The sequence below is a fragment of the Aquila chrysaetos genome, chromosome 3, assembly GCF_900496995.4.
Source record: "Aquila chrysaetos chrysaetos chromosome 3, bAquChr1.4, whole genome shotgun sequence".
Lineage (NCBI taxonomy): Eukaryota > Metazoa > Chordata > Aves > Accipitriformes > Accipitridae > Aquila > Aquila chrysaetos.
This window is the reverse complement of record NC_044006.1, coordinates 1,709,411-1,723,777: the sequence shown is the minus strand read 5'-3', so window position 1 is coordinate 1,723,777 and position 14,367 is coordinate 1,709,411. Positions and strand designations below refer to the sequence as shown.

General features: G+C 41.4%; 1 protein-coding gene across 3 annotated transcripts; it reads left to right on the top strand.

The window, feature by feature from the left end:
- Positions 1 to 161: 161 nt before the first annotated feature.
- On the top strand, positions 162 to 13,043 carry ARFRP1 (ADP ribosylation factor related protein 1). 3 transcript variants are annotated; one of them, XM_030009775.2, is made up of 8 exons: positions 162 to 268; positions 1,722 to 1,821; positions 2,212 to 2,299; positions 2,786 to 2,868; positions 3,352 to 3,433; positions 3,929 to 3,999; positions 10,470 to 10,570; positions 12,143 to 13,043. In XM_030009775.2, exons 2-8 carry the CDS (start codon positions 1,729 to 1,731, stop codon positions 12,228 to 12,230), a joined length of 606 nt encoding a protein of 201 aa, XP_029865635.1. In that variant the 5' UTR covers positions 162 to 268; positions 1,722 to 1,728; the 3' UTR covers positions 12,231 to 13,043. The 3 variants fall into 3 exon arrangements, with proteins under 3 accessions (XP_029865635.1, XP_040978496.1, XP_029865634.1); XM_030009774.2 differs by having other exon boundaries at positions 182 to 334; XM_041122562.1 differs by lacking the exon at positions 1,722 to 1,821 and having other exon boundaries at positions 181 to 334.
- The last annotated feature ends 1,324 nt before the right edge of the window (positions 13,044 to 14,367 follow it).

The window sequence follows — 14,367 nt, the reverse complement described above, 5'->3', positions numbered from 1 at the left end:
CGCCCACTTCCGGCTTCTTTAGCCTACGCCTTACGCCACTCAGCAGCGAGCCCGCCTCCCCCCACTGCGCTTGCGCACTCGGCGCCTCCTGGCCGTCCGCGGCGCTAAGCATTCTGGGAGTTGTAGTCCGCACAGCAGCTCCCGCACGGCCCCCGCAGCGGCGCGAGAACTACGTTTCCCAGAGTGCCGAGCGAGGGACGGCGCCGGCGGCCGGCGCCGATGGGAAGCGTTAAAGCAGCTGTGTGGCGGGAGGTATCTCCGGTTCCCGGTGAGGGGCCGCGGGTTTTGGGTACTGTCCTTCGCCTTCCGCGCTCGGGAGACGGCAAGAGCAGCGGTGGGTGCTCGCAAGGCACGGCTGGGTTTGGAGGAGGGCCTGCGAAGGGCCGCCGGCCCGGGACCTGGCCCTGGCCCCGGCCCCGGGCCGTGAGGAGGGAAATGGCGGTGAGGGTCGGTTTGTCCCTTCTGCCCTGTCAGGCTGTGACAGGGAAAGGAGGAGGGGGACGCAATTTCCCGCATCTAGGGGGAGCGGGCCGGTAGCTGGGCACGCCTAGGGTCGTTTGTTGGCCCGAAAGGGGAGCGGGCCGGAGAGGGGGGGGTTTGTCCCCAGCCTGCGGCCTCGCTGCCTTCCCGGGGGGCGGCGTGAGCCTGCCCCTCTTGCACAGCTGGAGATGAAGTGTCCCCCCTCGCTCGGCGGGTACATGTGGGGGGTAAATAAGGCCCCTGCACCCTGAGGTGCCCTGTCGTCACTCTGAGTACCCCAGCCTTACTTCTGGTCTGGAACACCTTGGTTTTTTTCCTTTTTTTTTTTTTCCCTTTAGGCAATGTTGTTTGACTTCAAAGTGATTATTTATCTGCACGCTTGCTCAAAGGCAGTTGCCTCTCAAAGTCTTTGCCTTGCGGTTCCCTTTGTCTGTGTTTAAACAGGAGAGTGGTTGCAATGTTATGTGAGTCAGCTGTAGCAGTTGGTAGCAATACTTCCTGCATCTTAGATCTACTCTGCCTTGTGCAAATCCAAGAACAAAAAACATGCGGGCTTCTGCAAGTGTTGGTGTCACTTTGATTCTTAGTCTTGTGCTTTTTGGCTAGTTAACTTACTTGTCTTGTCTTCGTGGCATTGTAAGATGACAAAATACTTATATGGTGGATACCATAACAGAAGACTGTTGGTGGATAAGACATAAATTAAGATAAGTAGGGGTTTTTGTGCTCCTTTAAGATACACTGCACCCAGTTCAACCATTAAAGATCCCATGATACTGTTAACATGGATTAGGAACAAGAAAGGGGGGACTGGCCTCCACATTCTTGCTTAAAATACCTATTCTCTGTATTTGTATGAAGTTGACTTCACTTTCTGTGGGTCTTACATGTACCACAGAAGACGTTCAAGCTCTTCTTTAGCTCTCCTTTAAGCCCCAAAACAGACAGGATAGTTTTGAAATGAGGGTTGAGTTTGCAGTGGATGCTGGGCACTACGTGCAGAAACAGAGGTTAAGCTCTTTGGAAGATCATCCCCCACTTGTATGCATTTGAAAATTTGATCTTGAGCTATTTGCATGATCTCCCTGGGATCTGTGCTTTGTCCTGGGATTGCCTAAATGTGAGTTACTCATAAAGGAATAACGTCATTCATTTATCTGGTGTTAGGGAAAAACTTGTGTTGTGGAATGAGACTTTTGAAAATGACCTGTTTGTTAATGATTTCCTGGTACTTGTTGCAGGAGCAGGATGTATACTCTCCTGTCTGGGCTCTATAAATACATGTTCCAGAGGGATGAGTACTGCGTCTTGATCCTTGGTTTGGACAATGCTGGTAAAACCGTAAGTGCTGTTTATTACCAATTGCGTGGAGGACACGTGCAATTCTAAACGTCCTCCAAAGATAAAAGTTCCAACAGACGGGTCAGTCTTTCTTCGGCTGTATTGTGAGTTATTTTAGTGATGTCACACCAAAAAATCAACTTTTCCCTCTTACTTAAATTTAGCATAAGCTTTCAGGGATGTAGCTGAGGCTTTGGTAATCCCGTAATCACCTGAGATCCCTTCTTTCCTTGCTAAAATAGGGAACAAGAAGAGTGGTTTGTTCCAAGGTTAGGTAGGACAGTATCTGTTGGAGCAGGATTCTGCAGAAATGAAAAGGCAGGTTTGGGTTAGGATTACCCCAGTCAGTAAAATATTTGAGAGTAAATACTTTTTCTTGTTCCTTTTCAGACCTTCCTTGAACAAACCAAAACTCGATTTAACAAGAACTACAAAGGGATGAGTTTGTCCAAAATCACAACCACTGTAGGCTTAAACAGTAAGTAAATATGTTTGGAATTTTTTCAGCTTTCCTGCACAGTTAGACAACAACTGGTTCTTGTTTGAAATATTTAAGAATTGACAAGGGCAAAATAGTTCCTGGAAGTAGAGATCGTATCTCCCAACTCCCCATGTCTTTTTGTAAGAGAATAAAATAAGCTTTCTTAGCTTATGAGGCAAAACCCCTGAAGTCTTAAAAAAACAAGTATCCCATTTCAGTGCTATGCTCAGAGTTTAAACTAAATTTCACTGGAGTTCATTCGTTGGCCTGATTCTGGTATTATTTGCACTGACATGACTCTATCTGATATTAGTGGTCACTCTTTGCAAAGATATTGTTCTGTTGTTAAAAGTAGCCACTGCATGTGATTTGTTCCTCTAGAAGACTGTTCTACCCCAGATTTCTTAGGGGGGTGTGCAGGTGTTTGTGCTTTAGAGAACACCTTTAGTTTTCTTTGGATTGTCTTTTCTTCTTTCCTTCTAGTTGGTACTATTGATGTTGGCAAAACTCGGCTAATGTTCTGGGATCTTGGTGGGCAGGAGGAACTGCAGTCTCTTTGGGACAAGGTTGGAGACTTTTTTTTTTCTCTTGGAAATACTTTTGTCTCTTTTAGAACTGAAGCAGTATGATCATTTAGTAATCATACAGGCTTATTGGTAACCCTAGTATTTAGCATCAGCAGTTGTCCAGAGACTGAACTATATCTGTGCAAGATTAGCAAAGATAATGATTTGCATTATCGTTTACAGACAGCAGTTACCGACCCTGGTAATTATCTGAGGGTTATGCCAGTAGAGATAAGCTTTTTGGGGGGACAGATAAGCTTTTTCACCTGTTGTATTCAGTAAGCCTGCAAACAGAACAGGCAACGCATTCTGTGTGCCACCATTCTTCTCTCCAGCCACATACTGTAGAAACAGCTGGCTCTAACTGGTTGATCTTTTCCAAGTATATCAAAATTTTACCAAATTTAAAAAAAAAAAAAAATCAGGAAGAGGAAGAAATGGTCCTAGTGGGTAGATACACTAATATCTGTGTTATCCTCGCAGTATTATGCTGAATCTCATGGAGTGATCTATGTTATTGACTCCACTGATGAGGAGAGGCTCTCAGAATCTAAAAGAGCTTTTGGTGAGTACCTTGTGTTTTACCTGTACTGTGATTTCATGATGTATTGTGGCATGGTTCTCTCATTACTGTCATGTCTGTTCCTGTGTCCTTGAAGTAAGTTGTGCGGCCTGTTGATGACACATCTGTAGTGCTTTTGCACTTTTTTGTTGAAGTCTGTCTTGTGTGTAGCACAGGACTCACTTTTGTTGCCTGTAATGACCTTGAATCTCTTTCTGTGCTTATCCTGATGATACTGAAATTTTTATTCCTTATTCTGTATTTATCACCTCATTAATTCTCAGTAATGTGCTTGTTGATCACAATGAAGTTTGGAGTTTGATCTGGAAAAAAGTCCTGTGAAGAAAATGGACCTGAAAGGTTGTATCAAATGAAACTGTAATGCAAGAAGGAGCCTCTTGCTTCATCCCCTATGTCCAGATAGTCTGTGTCAGGCATTTGCACAACTTTTTCTTCCAGAACTGGCTAAACCTCTGGTTTTGTTTCTGTGCTTTATAGAGAAGATGATTACCAGCGAAGCTCTGGAAGGGGTTCCCATTCTGGTGTTAGCTAACAAGCAGGATGTAGAGGTAAGATTATTGCAGATTTACTTCTTAAGTGAGCAAATAAGCCCTGGAAAGGTGAGCTCTGCGTTCATGTTAAATTTGTTTCACATTCTTGGACTGATCCTATCACGCTTTCCCACTGCTGGAAATAATTGCTTTGAATTATTTTTAATTTTTTTCCTTTCTCCTCCAACCCTTTTCCAGTGGCATAAATGAGCTTACTACAGGCACGTCCAGCTCAGCTGTTTTCAACTTTTTATGTAAACAGAACAGACTACATAGCTATGGTGCGTCTTTCTTGTACTGTGACTTGGTATCTTGATACTGTTTTTTCCTGTTTATTCAGAAAAAAAAATGTTTAGTGCACTTTGTTTAAACTGCCTTACTGTTACATGGGAATAGCACAACAGATATATGTGAAGCAATATCATCCTTTTCCCATAACTGGGTAAGATCTAGTCAATGAAACATTCTGTTTGTCCTAGAGCATTCCATCAATGATAGCAGTGAATTGCAAGGAATGCTTTTTCTTGATAGTATAATTTGAATTCTTTCTAGCATATCTAGAACTGCAAAACTCTTGTATTTGACAAGTTAGTGGGCACTACGGTGTGACTGTTTAGGTGATGCATCCAGGGCAGTCCTCATCTCCCCCGGCAGGGAAAAAAGGGAAGAGAATGCCTAAGGCGGTCGTGGTATTTTCCATGTTTTCCTCCTTTCCATGCATTGTACCTGGAATTCCAGTACTGCAGTTCGGGTGATTAATCTCTAGATGGAGCCAGAGACTTTCAGTAGAATTTGCAGTACCAGCCCTGGCAGCTGTGTTGGGTATCTGTTTCAAAGTATGCAAATACTTCCCAGCTTCTTCCCCTGGACTTTACACCTATCTCAGTGAGTGTACTTGTGGGAAATACTTGAGACTTCCACAGAAATCACTTTGGCTTTAAAGGAGGATTTGGTTACATTTCATGTGTACAACACAACAGGTATTTTTGGATGACCATAAGATTATCTAGTCATAGAAATAAAAGAAATGTAGTTAAAGGCAGCATGAGATTGAGACAGAACTCCTGATTTATGGTCCTGACTTTTCTGTGATCTCTGGTATGTGGGGAAATTCACTGTCTTTTCTGTGTGGAAACCAGAATATTAACTTTCATGTTTCCATGCAACACTACAGCTTTACAGCAGGGAGCAGTCTGTGCTCTTGCCTTTAGCTATTGAGAAATAAACTTTATGCAGTGACCTGGAAAGCTGTTCCGATTTTCCTTGTGGATATTTTGTTATGGGCATACTGCAAACGCCAGCTCTTCTGGCACCCTAGCCAGGCTAAAGAAAAATGATTGAACAAGTGGACTTCTTCATATGACTAGAAAGAGGTATTTGGAACAGGCTTTAAACATAAAAACTATGACTGACTCCTTGCATCTTCTGGAGGGTCCAAGACCAGCCCACAGATTTAATGCCTTTATGCAGTTGTAGAACTGTGACAAGAGATTAGCAAACCTATACCGACTGGAGGTATACCTGTTTTTAAGAAATACCTAAATTGTATATTTGGAAGTCTAGTCCTAGAGTTTGGTCTTGGATATGGACACAGAGCAAAGAGACATCATGCTATTAACAAAACATTAAAGGGACTATAGCTTATTTTTCAGTAATTATTCAGGTTCATTTAAGCAAGGTTTAGAAAACTACAAGGCCTGTTTCTCTTCCACTGATCTAGCAGACTTGAAGACTTCTGGAAGAAAATTGAACATTACAGGATTATCATTGGTAGAGATTTTTCTACTCTGGATCCCCAGACATATAATTGTAGTGGGGAATTCTCACTGGCATCCCTCTGTCATTTATGTGGATCATGGTAAAGGAGGATAAGTGGTATCTTAACCTTGCTGGTGTTTGCAGATGAGAGATAATTCATAATGATTACATCTTTAAAGGCCAGCAGAAGGCTTGCGGTGAAAGATATCAGAAGTAGTACATCTGGCACAGATCTTCTTTTTTTTTTTCCCCCAAAGTTTACATTCCTCACAATAAGCTAACAAAAGTTCTGACTCAATGCCTGAAATGCCTGAAATTGCATAAACTAAGAATTTTTGGCCCTGATGCTAAATTACTTGTAGAAAAGAATTCCGCCGTTAATAGGCACCACTACTCTAGGGTAAATTGCATCCGCTCAGCGCTGCCAAGCATGGGTGGTGTTTGGCCATATCAGGAGACGAAATACAATCATAGACTGCAAAACCAATTCTAGTATTGTGACAATACTGTATATGATTTTTTTTTTTATTTTTTTTTGTACCAGGAGAATGCTCTGTGTTTAGCAGGGGCTTCAAAAACTGGTCATTTTGTAATTAATTAAAAGATTGGGTCAAATGTGTGTTGTGGGAGGGAGTTTGTTTTGTTTCTTAAAGGAACTATTGCTTTGTAGGGGAAATAAATGTCTAATATATAATAATTCATGTGGACTCCCTTTCAAGTCAGAATGCCACTTTTGAAAATATAGGCAGTTTGGCTTACCTACTGTTTACTGCAGAAAAAGCTGCAAAATAAGAATTTATATTTGCTGTTTTGATGTGAATGCAGCTGTTTAAAGGTTTATAAAAGGTATATATTTCCAAGATTTACAACAAACTGTTGAAACTTGAGAATAGAATGGCTCATTTTGGAATGCTATTAAAAATACTAGAAAAACTGAGCTGAAAAAATAGCATATGAAAATAACTGGGTATTGTATGATGTCTTTGGGAGGAAGTTTTGTCTTCCTAATCTTAAGATAAATTTTGGAAATCTAATTTGAAATCTCCAGAATGTTGGAAAGCCTCCTAGTGTCTTTGGAAAATGAGAGGGGTCATGGTGAGTAGCAGCATATATTTGAAGACTCAGTGTTATCTGTTTTCCACACAGTTGTTAGGAAATAGGCCTTCTGCATGATGGCCATTCTAATTTCCAACTTAAGAAATACCGCAGCTTCCCTGTAAAATTATTTTTCATTTAAATAAGCTTGTGTTAATTTAAACAAGCTTAAGTTTTAATTTAAAATAAGCTTGTAAAAAAAAGATAGCCCAGAACATAGGTCAGGTTGGTTAGACTTTTTATTAAATAGTTTTACTTAGGCTATCCACCTTTCTGGTGTTTCTATTATAGTTCCATTCTGCTGACTGATTACTCCTGAGGTGGCTGAAGAGCCTATACTTCAGGTTTTATCCTGATATGAGACCAAGCAGCAGCATCGTCTTTCCTGCATTGGATTTGGCGAATGGATAAAGACTCTACAATGCAACTCTTTTTTGCCTAAAACAGCCATTCATGCTTTTCTATAGGTGGCTCCAGAAATGGAGCCTTGCTGCTTGATATATTTCTAGGTGTACCGTTCCTGAGTCTTAATTTGGGTAATGCCGTTCTGAACCGTTCATAAAAGGAATTTGGTTGTGGAGGCAGGTCAGTCCTGGCTAGACTATGCGGTGAAAAGCCTTCATGAAAAGGTGGTTCACAGTGCATTCTTTTGGGGAAGTTGAGATAGAAATATGATTCGTCAAGTTGTGTGAGTTTCCTCTGAAACGTATGGTAGATAACATCACTCCAGAAAGGTCATCTGTGGATTTTATTATTGTAATGTTACACTGTTTATGTGATCACAAATCTAGCTTCCCTAGTTTGCTCTTGGTTTATGTGGTTTCAGTTGAGAAACAAAACACATCTGTAAACAAATATTTTGTAATGTAGATAGGGAGGTGGAAAAGAGGGGAACTCAGAAGCCGCAGCTGACATTTTCTCCAAGCACGAGAAGCTCAAATGCTCCTAGTTGAAGTGATGGGTAATCTGCCTCATCCTCTACTGTAAGACATGATTCCAGTTCACGGCTTCCCCTTGAACACTAAAACAAGGCTTCTCTGAATTGATAGTTCAGTGGTGTTATCCCCTCTGCTGTGTTACAGTACTTCATCCCAAGGGGGAAAAGATGTTCCTCAAAATAAGTGTAGTGTTGTGGTGCAGTGATGTCCTACTGTAAACAATGTAAATGGTGCAAAGTCTCCTCAGAAGCAAAACTCTTTCTGATGCAGATTTCTATGGAGAGCAATGGCTGGACAGCTTTGTGGAAGTTAGGGCAGGCCACGATTATACCACAGGGTGAGAAAGGGAAGTGATTATAATGGATTAAGCTGGGGGAAAAAATGACTACAGCAGTTGTAAACTGCACTGGGAAAAGTGGGTTTCTCAAAGGCCTCAAAGATGGGCAAGGTGAAGGAGGTGGATTCTCTGTGCCACTAGATATGTGCAGGTGTCCTGATCTGCTGACAGCTTTTGGGAAGTCCATTGCCTGATTGCTTCGCACAGGCCTGTGCAAGTAGAAATAAAGGACAGCATGACTGTGGTCTGCGCTGTTACTTCCTACCTTGAACACTTTTTCTCAGTTTTATTTTAAAAAGTTTTAAAAATGTATCATCATTCAGAAAAGGAGAAATTATTATAATATGATATTAAGCTGTGGTAAGCTGAAAGTGTATTTCAAGAAACGTTTGCTCAGTTTCAGCTGCCTTGGGATTTAACTTTCCTGCTGCCAAGTCTCATTTACTGAAAAAAAGTAATGACATGAAAAATAGCTCAGATTACTGACATGCAGCTCTTCGTCCTTCCCAGTTGTTGGGTACTTGACTTGTCTAGAGCTTTGGCTTAAATCAAGAGGCAAGTTGGACCTGCCTTTCATATTTGGTGGTGAATGTCATACCAAAACTAAAGTAGCATCTTTTACAAACTTGTAGAGAGTGGTTGTTTGGTGGTAATCTCTTGCCTGTCTTCCAGACCTACTGGTATGACTTCCAACTCCCAAGTCCAGTCTGACTCCCTCTAAAGTTAGTACTTGATTTTTTTAAAAGTTATTTAACTGTTTATCCTGTGGATGACAGCTCATCTTTATGAATTGCAGGGTTTTTATTTGGCAGAAATTTGGTGCAATGAAGTTAGTAACACTTCTGGATACAGTTTCCAGCTCATTGATTGAAACTGCAAGTTTGAAATGCAACTTAGGTCATAAGAAAGTACAGTCATCAAAGTTGCACAACTAATGGATTCTAGGCCCTTCACAGTGGAAAATCACAAGTCTGAATTCAAGGGCACTGGGTGAATCGGGTGTCATTAAACTCCTTTCAAGCCATTTCTTAAGAACCCTTCTTATTTATAAGGACTGAAAACTGCTTATTTGTCTCATGGTCATCCCCACAGTAGTTTCCGATGTTTAATTTCTCCAGAACCAGTATTTTGCAAAATGGATAGCTGGTATCAAGAATTTCCATCTTTCTGCTAAGTCAAGGCCCAGACTTGTAGAAGACTGAATTCCTGTTTGCAGGTAGTCTGTTCTTTCAAAGTGTACATACGCTTGGACTAATCCTCAAGACTCACAAGGGTCTGATTTGGCATTTGAGTAAACACTTGCCCAAAACATGTGCTTGAGCCTCACTGAAGGTTCAAAATGTCTTTGCAGAGAGAGGAAGAAAGCTGGGCTTGTGGCCAGCTAAGGTGCTTAAATGGCTTGTCCAAGGCTTTCTGAGGAAAAAGTGAGCACTGAGATCAGAAAAGGATTTAAAGGCTGGTGATTCTTCTTGTTCGTGCTTCCTGTGTTCAGGGAGGAAGGTGCAAGTCTAGACTTCAGTAGGGCAGGTTTGCTTTTGTTGTGTTTGTAACTCTAAGAGGAAAATTTCTGTGGTAACACTGTGATTTATGTCAGGAAAGTAATCCACTGGTTTACTGGGGGGCTTATGCATTTGTGTATTTGAAAACCACTTCCCAGCAATCTCCTAGCAGCCTTACAGAAGTGCAAGACCTGATGGTGATCAAGAGCAAGGTGACACTGGGCATCAGAAAACATGCTGCACTCAGTGCTGTCAGCATTTTCTCCTGCATGCAAAATGCAAACCAACAAGTCCAGGTTGGCCATGCCTTTAACGTCAAGGAATGTGCTGAGAATTTAGGAACAATCACTTCCAAGCCATTTTCTGAGAGTGTGCATACAGGGAGACATCATCCAGGCCATTGGCAAAGAGTCAGCTACAGGAACTGACTTGTCTGGGATTCTGGCAGGTATACAGTTTCAAAAGGCTTTGTAAATAGATGCGCTTTTGTAGTGTTCTGGTAGACAGAACCTGTGTTTGATGGTTGTGGCAGGTTGGAAGGAGTATCCCAAGGGTGTGCAGGTTGTACTTATGTTCATCACTTTATTTGCTTAGAAGCGTACATCTTGTGGATCAGGGAGGTGTGGCAGTGTGTGTATACTGTCTGAAAATAGCATTCTCTTTGGTGAAAAAAGAATATGTTAATTTTTTTTGGAATGTAAAGAAATGAATTTGCTGTGTTAGTGGGTGAGGGGGTTTAACCTAACAGCGTTGTGCCATCATGCCCGAAGCAGAACTGTGGATGTGGTAGGATTCATTTTGGAAGAAGGTCACCATCTCTTGTAGCATAGAAAGCAAGCTCTTCTTTGGTTTCCCTTGCAGACTTGTCTGTCAATACCTGACATCAAGACAGCATTTAGTGACTGCATTAACAAAATTGGGAAGAGAGACTGCCTGACACAAGCCTGCTCTGCTCTTACTGGGTAAGTATGAGAATGGATGGCGTTTTGGTTAACTGAACTGCTGCAGGGTGTCACACAAGCAGAGCAGTACTATAGAATTTAGTAACCCCTAAAAGGGAGCTGCTTCCTTCCCAGCAGTGACAGATACTTGTTTGTGAACTTTGGACTTGCGCCAGGTCAGTAACTTCATCTGTAAATCCTGCCGATGAAACACAATGAAAATGTACTACTGGCTGAGAGCAACAGGACTTGAAGTCACACAGAGCTGTTGATTCTTGTCCTTTATCATCCCTTCTCCATACACAATTATCTTCATCATTGGCTTGCTGCAGCTCCTGGCTTTTATGTAAGAAGTCAGTTGAAAATATAGCTGTTTATGACACTGCCAGAGAAATGAGTGGTGTTCCATTGTTGGTGGAGTAATTATGCTCTTGCTTTCATATTTTTTGGCATGCAGACGTGTTTTGTTATATAGATAAGAACACTCTTGGAGATTGTTATATTACACTGGGGATGCCTGTGGTTTAAGACACTGTGACTACAACAGACCAAAATTTGGGAGACTGATTCTTCTTCAGACCTATGCAGCTGCATGCCACAGAGCTGCATGCCGTGACCTTGACCAACCCACTAGATTCTTGGGATCTTAGTATTACTATTGCACATTGAGTCTTGCAATACTTTGGTTATGCTTTCAGTTCTTTGGGTAAAAAGTGCTATTTGGCATAAGTCAAAAGTACTGTTCCAGATGGCTAGAAATACTCCTCTCTGAATTACTGCCTGTGCTGAATCCAGAGCTTTGAGATTTCTTCTTTTTTTTCTTTTAATCTAGCAAGAAATCTGTCTTATACAAGCTCCTGCAAAGGATAAGAAAAGCTGCTTAAACCATGAGAAAAATCTCTTGTCTGCATTGCTAAGAATCAAATGCCATTAAGCAGATGAATGACCACAATAACAAGAACAATGGTTAAGCACTGACTGGAAGAGAAGTATTAGATAATAATCTTATGAAATGCAACCTTTTCAATTGTTGTGGGTTTTGTACAAACACTTCTAGTTTTGATCTGTGTGGAATTTCCTTTCAAAATTTCAGTTTGAGTTTGCACTAAAAAAAAAATAAATAAATTGTGGAAGTCCTGGCTGGGAAGCTGTGCAGACTAGTGAGTTGGTGACTTGCTTGGCAGCCCCAGCACAGATGATTACAGCAAGCTGGAGCCAGGATTGGAAGATCTGATACAACTAGCCTGAGGCTTGTAGCAAAATAACCTCAAACCAGCTGTCAGGTGGTTTTTGTTTGATGCTTGTTCATCCCAAGGTTTCCACAGAGTTGATGACTAACTAAATTGGATGTAGACTAGTACAGACACCAGAAAAATAAAGGATGGAGTTTACATACTGAGTTAAAAGAAATCAGATCACCGTTGCTTGTGTGTATGAGAAACTAACATGGTAATGCCAATAAATAACTGCAGGGCAGAACTCTTCACTTGCTCTTGTAAGGGCTCAGTTAGGGACTACGTGAGCCATAGTTTTGTTCTTGGATGTTTTTTTTTGTTTTTTTTTTAATCTTGTCTACTTGTCTTATTTCCTTAGCAAAGGAGTGAACGAGGGAATTGAATGGATGGTGAAATGCGTGGTGAGGAATATTCACCGGCCCCCAAGAAAGAAGGACATCACGTAAGAAATTGCAAGCCAGCCAAGGAGCAGACAGTCTCTTTCCACACAGTTTTGTGTTCCCTTTTAAGAAGGTGGTCCACTGGATTCCTATTACACCTGATTCTTTCCTAAGTTTGGAGACAAACATTCTCTTTCTGTGTCTAAAAAACTTGAGCAAAGGATTCCAACTGGGTGGGGGGTGGGAATCTCTTACATTAAGTATTAAGCTGTTGGCCTGAGAGCATAGACAGAGTGGCAATCTACACATTGTTGCAGATGCAAAGGACTTAATTTTCTACTGTATTACTTTGTGATTCTTGATTTGTTAGTCTAAGAGGCTAGAGGCCAGTGACATGAAGGAACTCCTGAAGGAACCGTGTAGGTGAAAATGAAAGGGGAGGGAGAGCCTGGGGAATGGCTGTCCCTTCTAACCGAGAAGATACCTTGCTGCTCCAGCCCCATGGTTACTATAGGTGGTGTTACTGGCCCTGATATGCTGCTGTTTGTATAATGGGGAGAGACAGCGTTGATTATAACTCAATTTTCAGTCAGCACGTTGATTTGTAACTTTTACCTGTGGTAAATGCAGATATGGAAGCCAGCAACTGCACAATGGTATACTGTTTAAAATGGGTATTCTTAATAGGACATGAACTCCAGAAGCACTGCCTTGCTTTGACTGCCAATCTTTTTTGTGCATTCTCTTTAATTGTAAGAATAATTGGTATCTTCTGTAACTGGAATGAATTGAGGCCCTCTCTGTGATCTTTCTAGGCCGAAAGCTGAACCTCTAGGCAGGGAGAAATCAGTATGCAATAAAGCTTCCTACTTCTTTGAACTTCTCTTGCTGAAACAACTGATGTTCAGAAAAAACGGTACTTAGCCCTCTAGTTTTTTGAAATGTAATAAAGAACAGAAAGCCAGCTTGCAAAGTCAAATAGCACTCACTTCTTATGTAGCCTACCCAGCTAGTAATTCTGCTGATGTATCGCTAACATTTCTCTGAATATCTCTTTTTTACATGTATTTTACAGTGGTTTGGCAGTGGGTGTTGCTCTTTGCACGTTTTAGTTGCTCCTGGCACTGGTGACCATTCTGTGCTGTTTGCTCACACAACTAAGGGGATATTATTCAAGCTCTATTTGAGCAAGTTACACAGTGCTATTTGTTTAAAGATGTGTTATTTGGCATCTGTCAAAGAACTTTCTGCTAAATTTTCTGTATGCAACTCGTTGCAGATTTTTTTTTTTTTTAATGTGAGAACATAATTCATTCCTTCACATTTGGGTCAAAGCGTGAGGGCAGCTGAAATAATTGCATACTGGAAAGCAGAATCTTACTTCTCAGTAACACTAGGATAGGATAAGGCTAGGAAAACTGTCAGATAAGATATGAGATCCCTTTCAATTACTTGCTTTTGTTAGAAAAGGTTGTATAACACAGTACCCAAGTTTTTGAATTTGAATGGTGCCAATGTCAAGGCCATATCCCAGAAGAATTAAACTGCAATAGATCTAACTCAGATACCACAGATCTCATTAGGCTCCTTTAGACCTAGTGACCTGTGAATATAGAGGATCCTTGAAGATCACTTACCTCCTGTAGGAAGTTCCACATTCTCTAGGTGCTGCATGTGATGTAGGGCTGAGAGTTTCAAGTGTACAAAAGTATTGGATACCCAATGGCCATTGATTATAAGGGAAATCTCTCTCACTTAGCCATCTCTGAAAGCCTGAGTATTTTCAAGGTATCTCTATGGTCCTGGTTCTTGTTTTGATTGGCAGGATTGGTGCTAACAATTAAACTGAAGATGTGAAACAGTGACTGGTAGACAGAAGTGCCTTGCTGAGAGACAAAACACTTTAGTCAAGTAACTTGAAATGTCTGTTTAATGGGACACAAGGGGTTTTCCAAACTTTCCACATACTCTTCTCAGATCTCTCCCTATTCCCTAGGAGACCAGGGAGGAAAAAACAGGTTTGAGCTTGAGGCCATAGCTGTTCTCACATGTTTCTAGACACAAAGACTGCTTTGTGATACAATAGTAGCAGGTGGTCTCAAATTAAAGCAAACATTTTGACTTCAGAATTCCAAGTTCTCAAGAGTGGGAGAGTCTTTCACCCAGAAGGATGCATCAGCTGCGATACGTAAGTATGAGCATG

Coding starts and splice junctions, on each gene's coding strand:
- ARFRP1 (XM_030009775.2), top strand. CDS start 1,729: ATGTATACTCTCCTGTCTGGGCTCTATAAATACATGTTCCAGAGGGAT. Junction 3,434..3,928: donor AGAATCTAAAAGAGCTTTTG/GTGAGTACCTTG, acceptor TGTGCTTTATAG/AGAAGATGATTACCAGCGAA. Junction 4,000..10,469: donor CTAACAAGCAGGATGTAGAG/GTAAGATTATTG, acceptor TTTCCCTTGCAG/ACTTGTCTGTCAATACCTGA.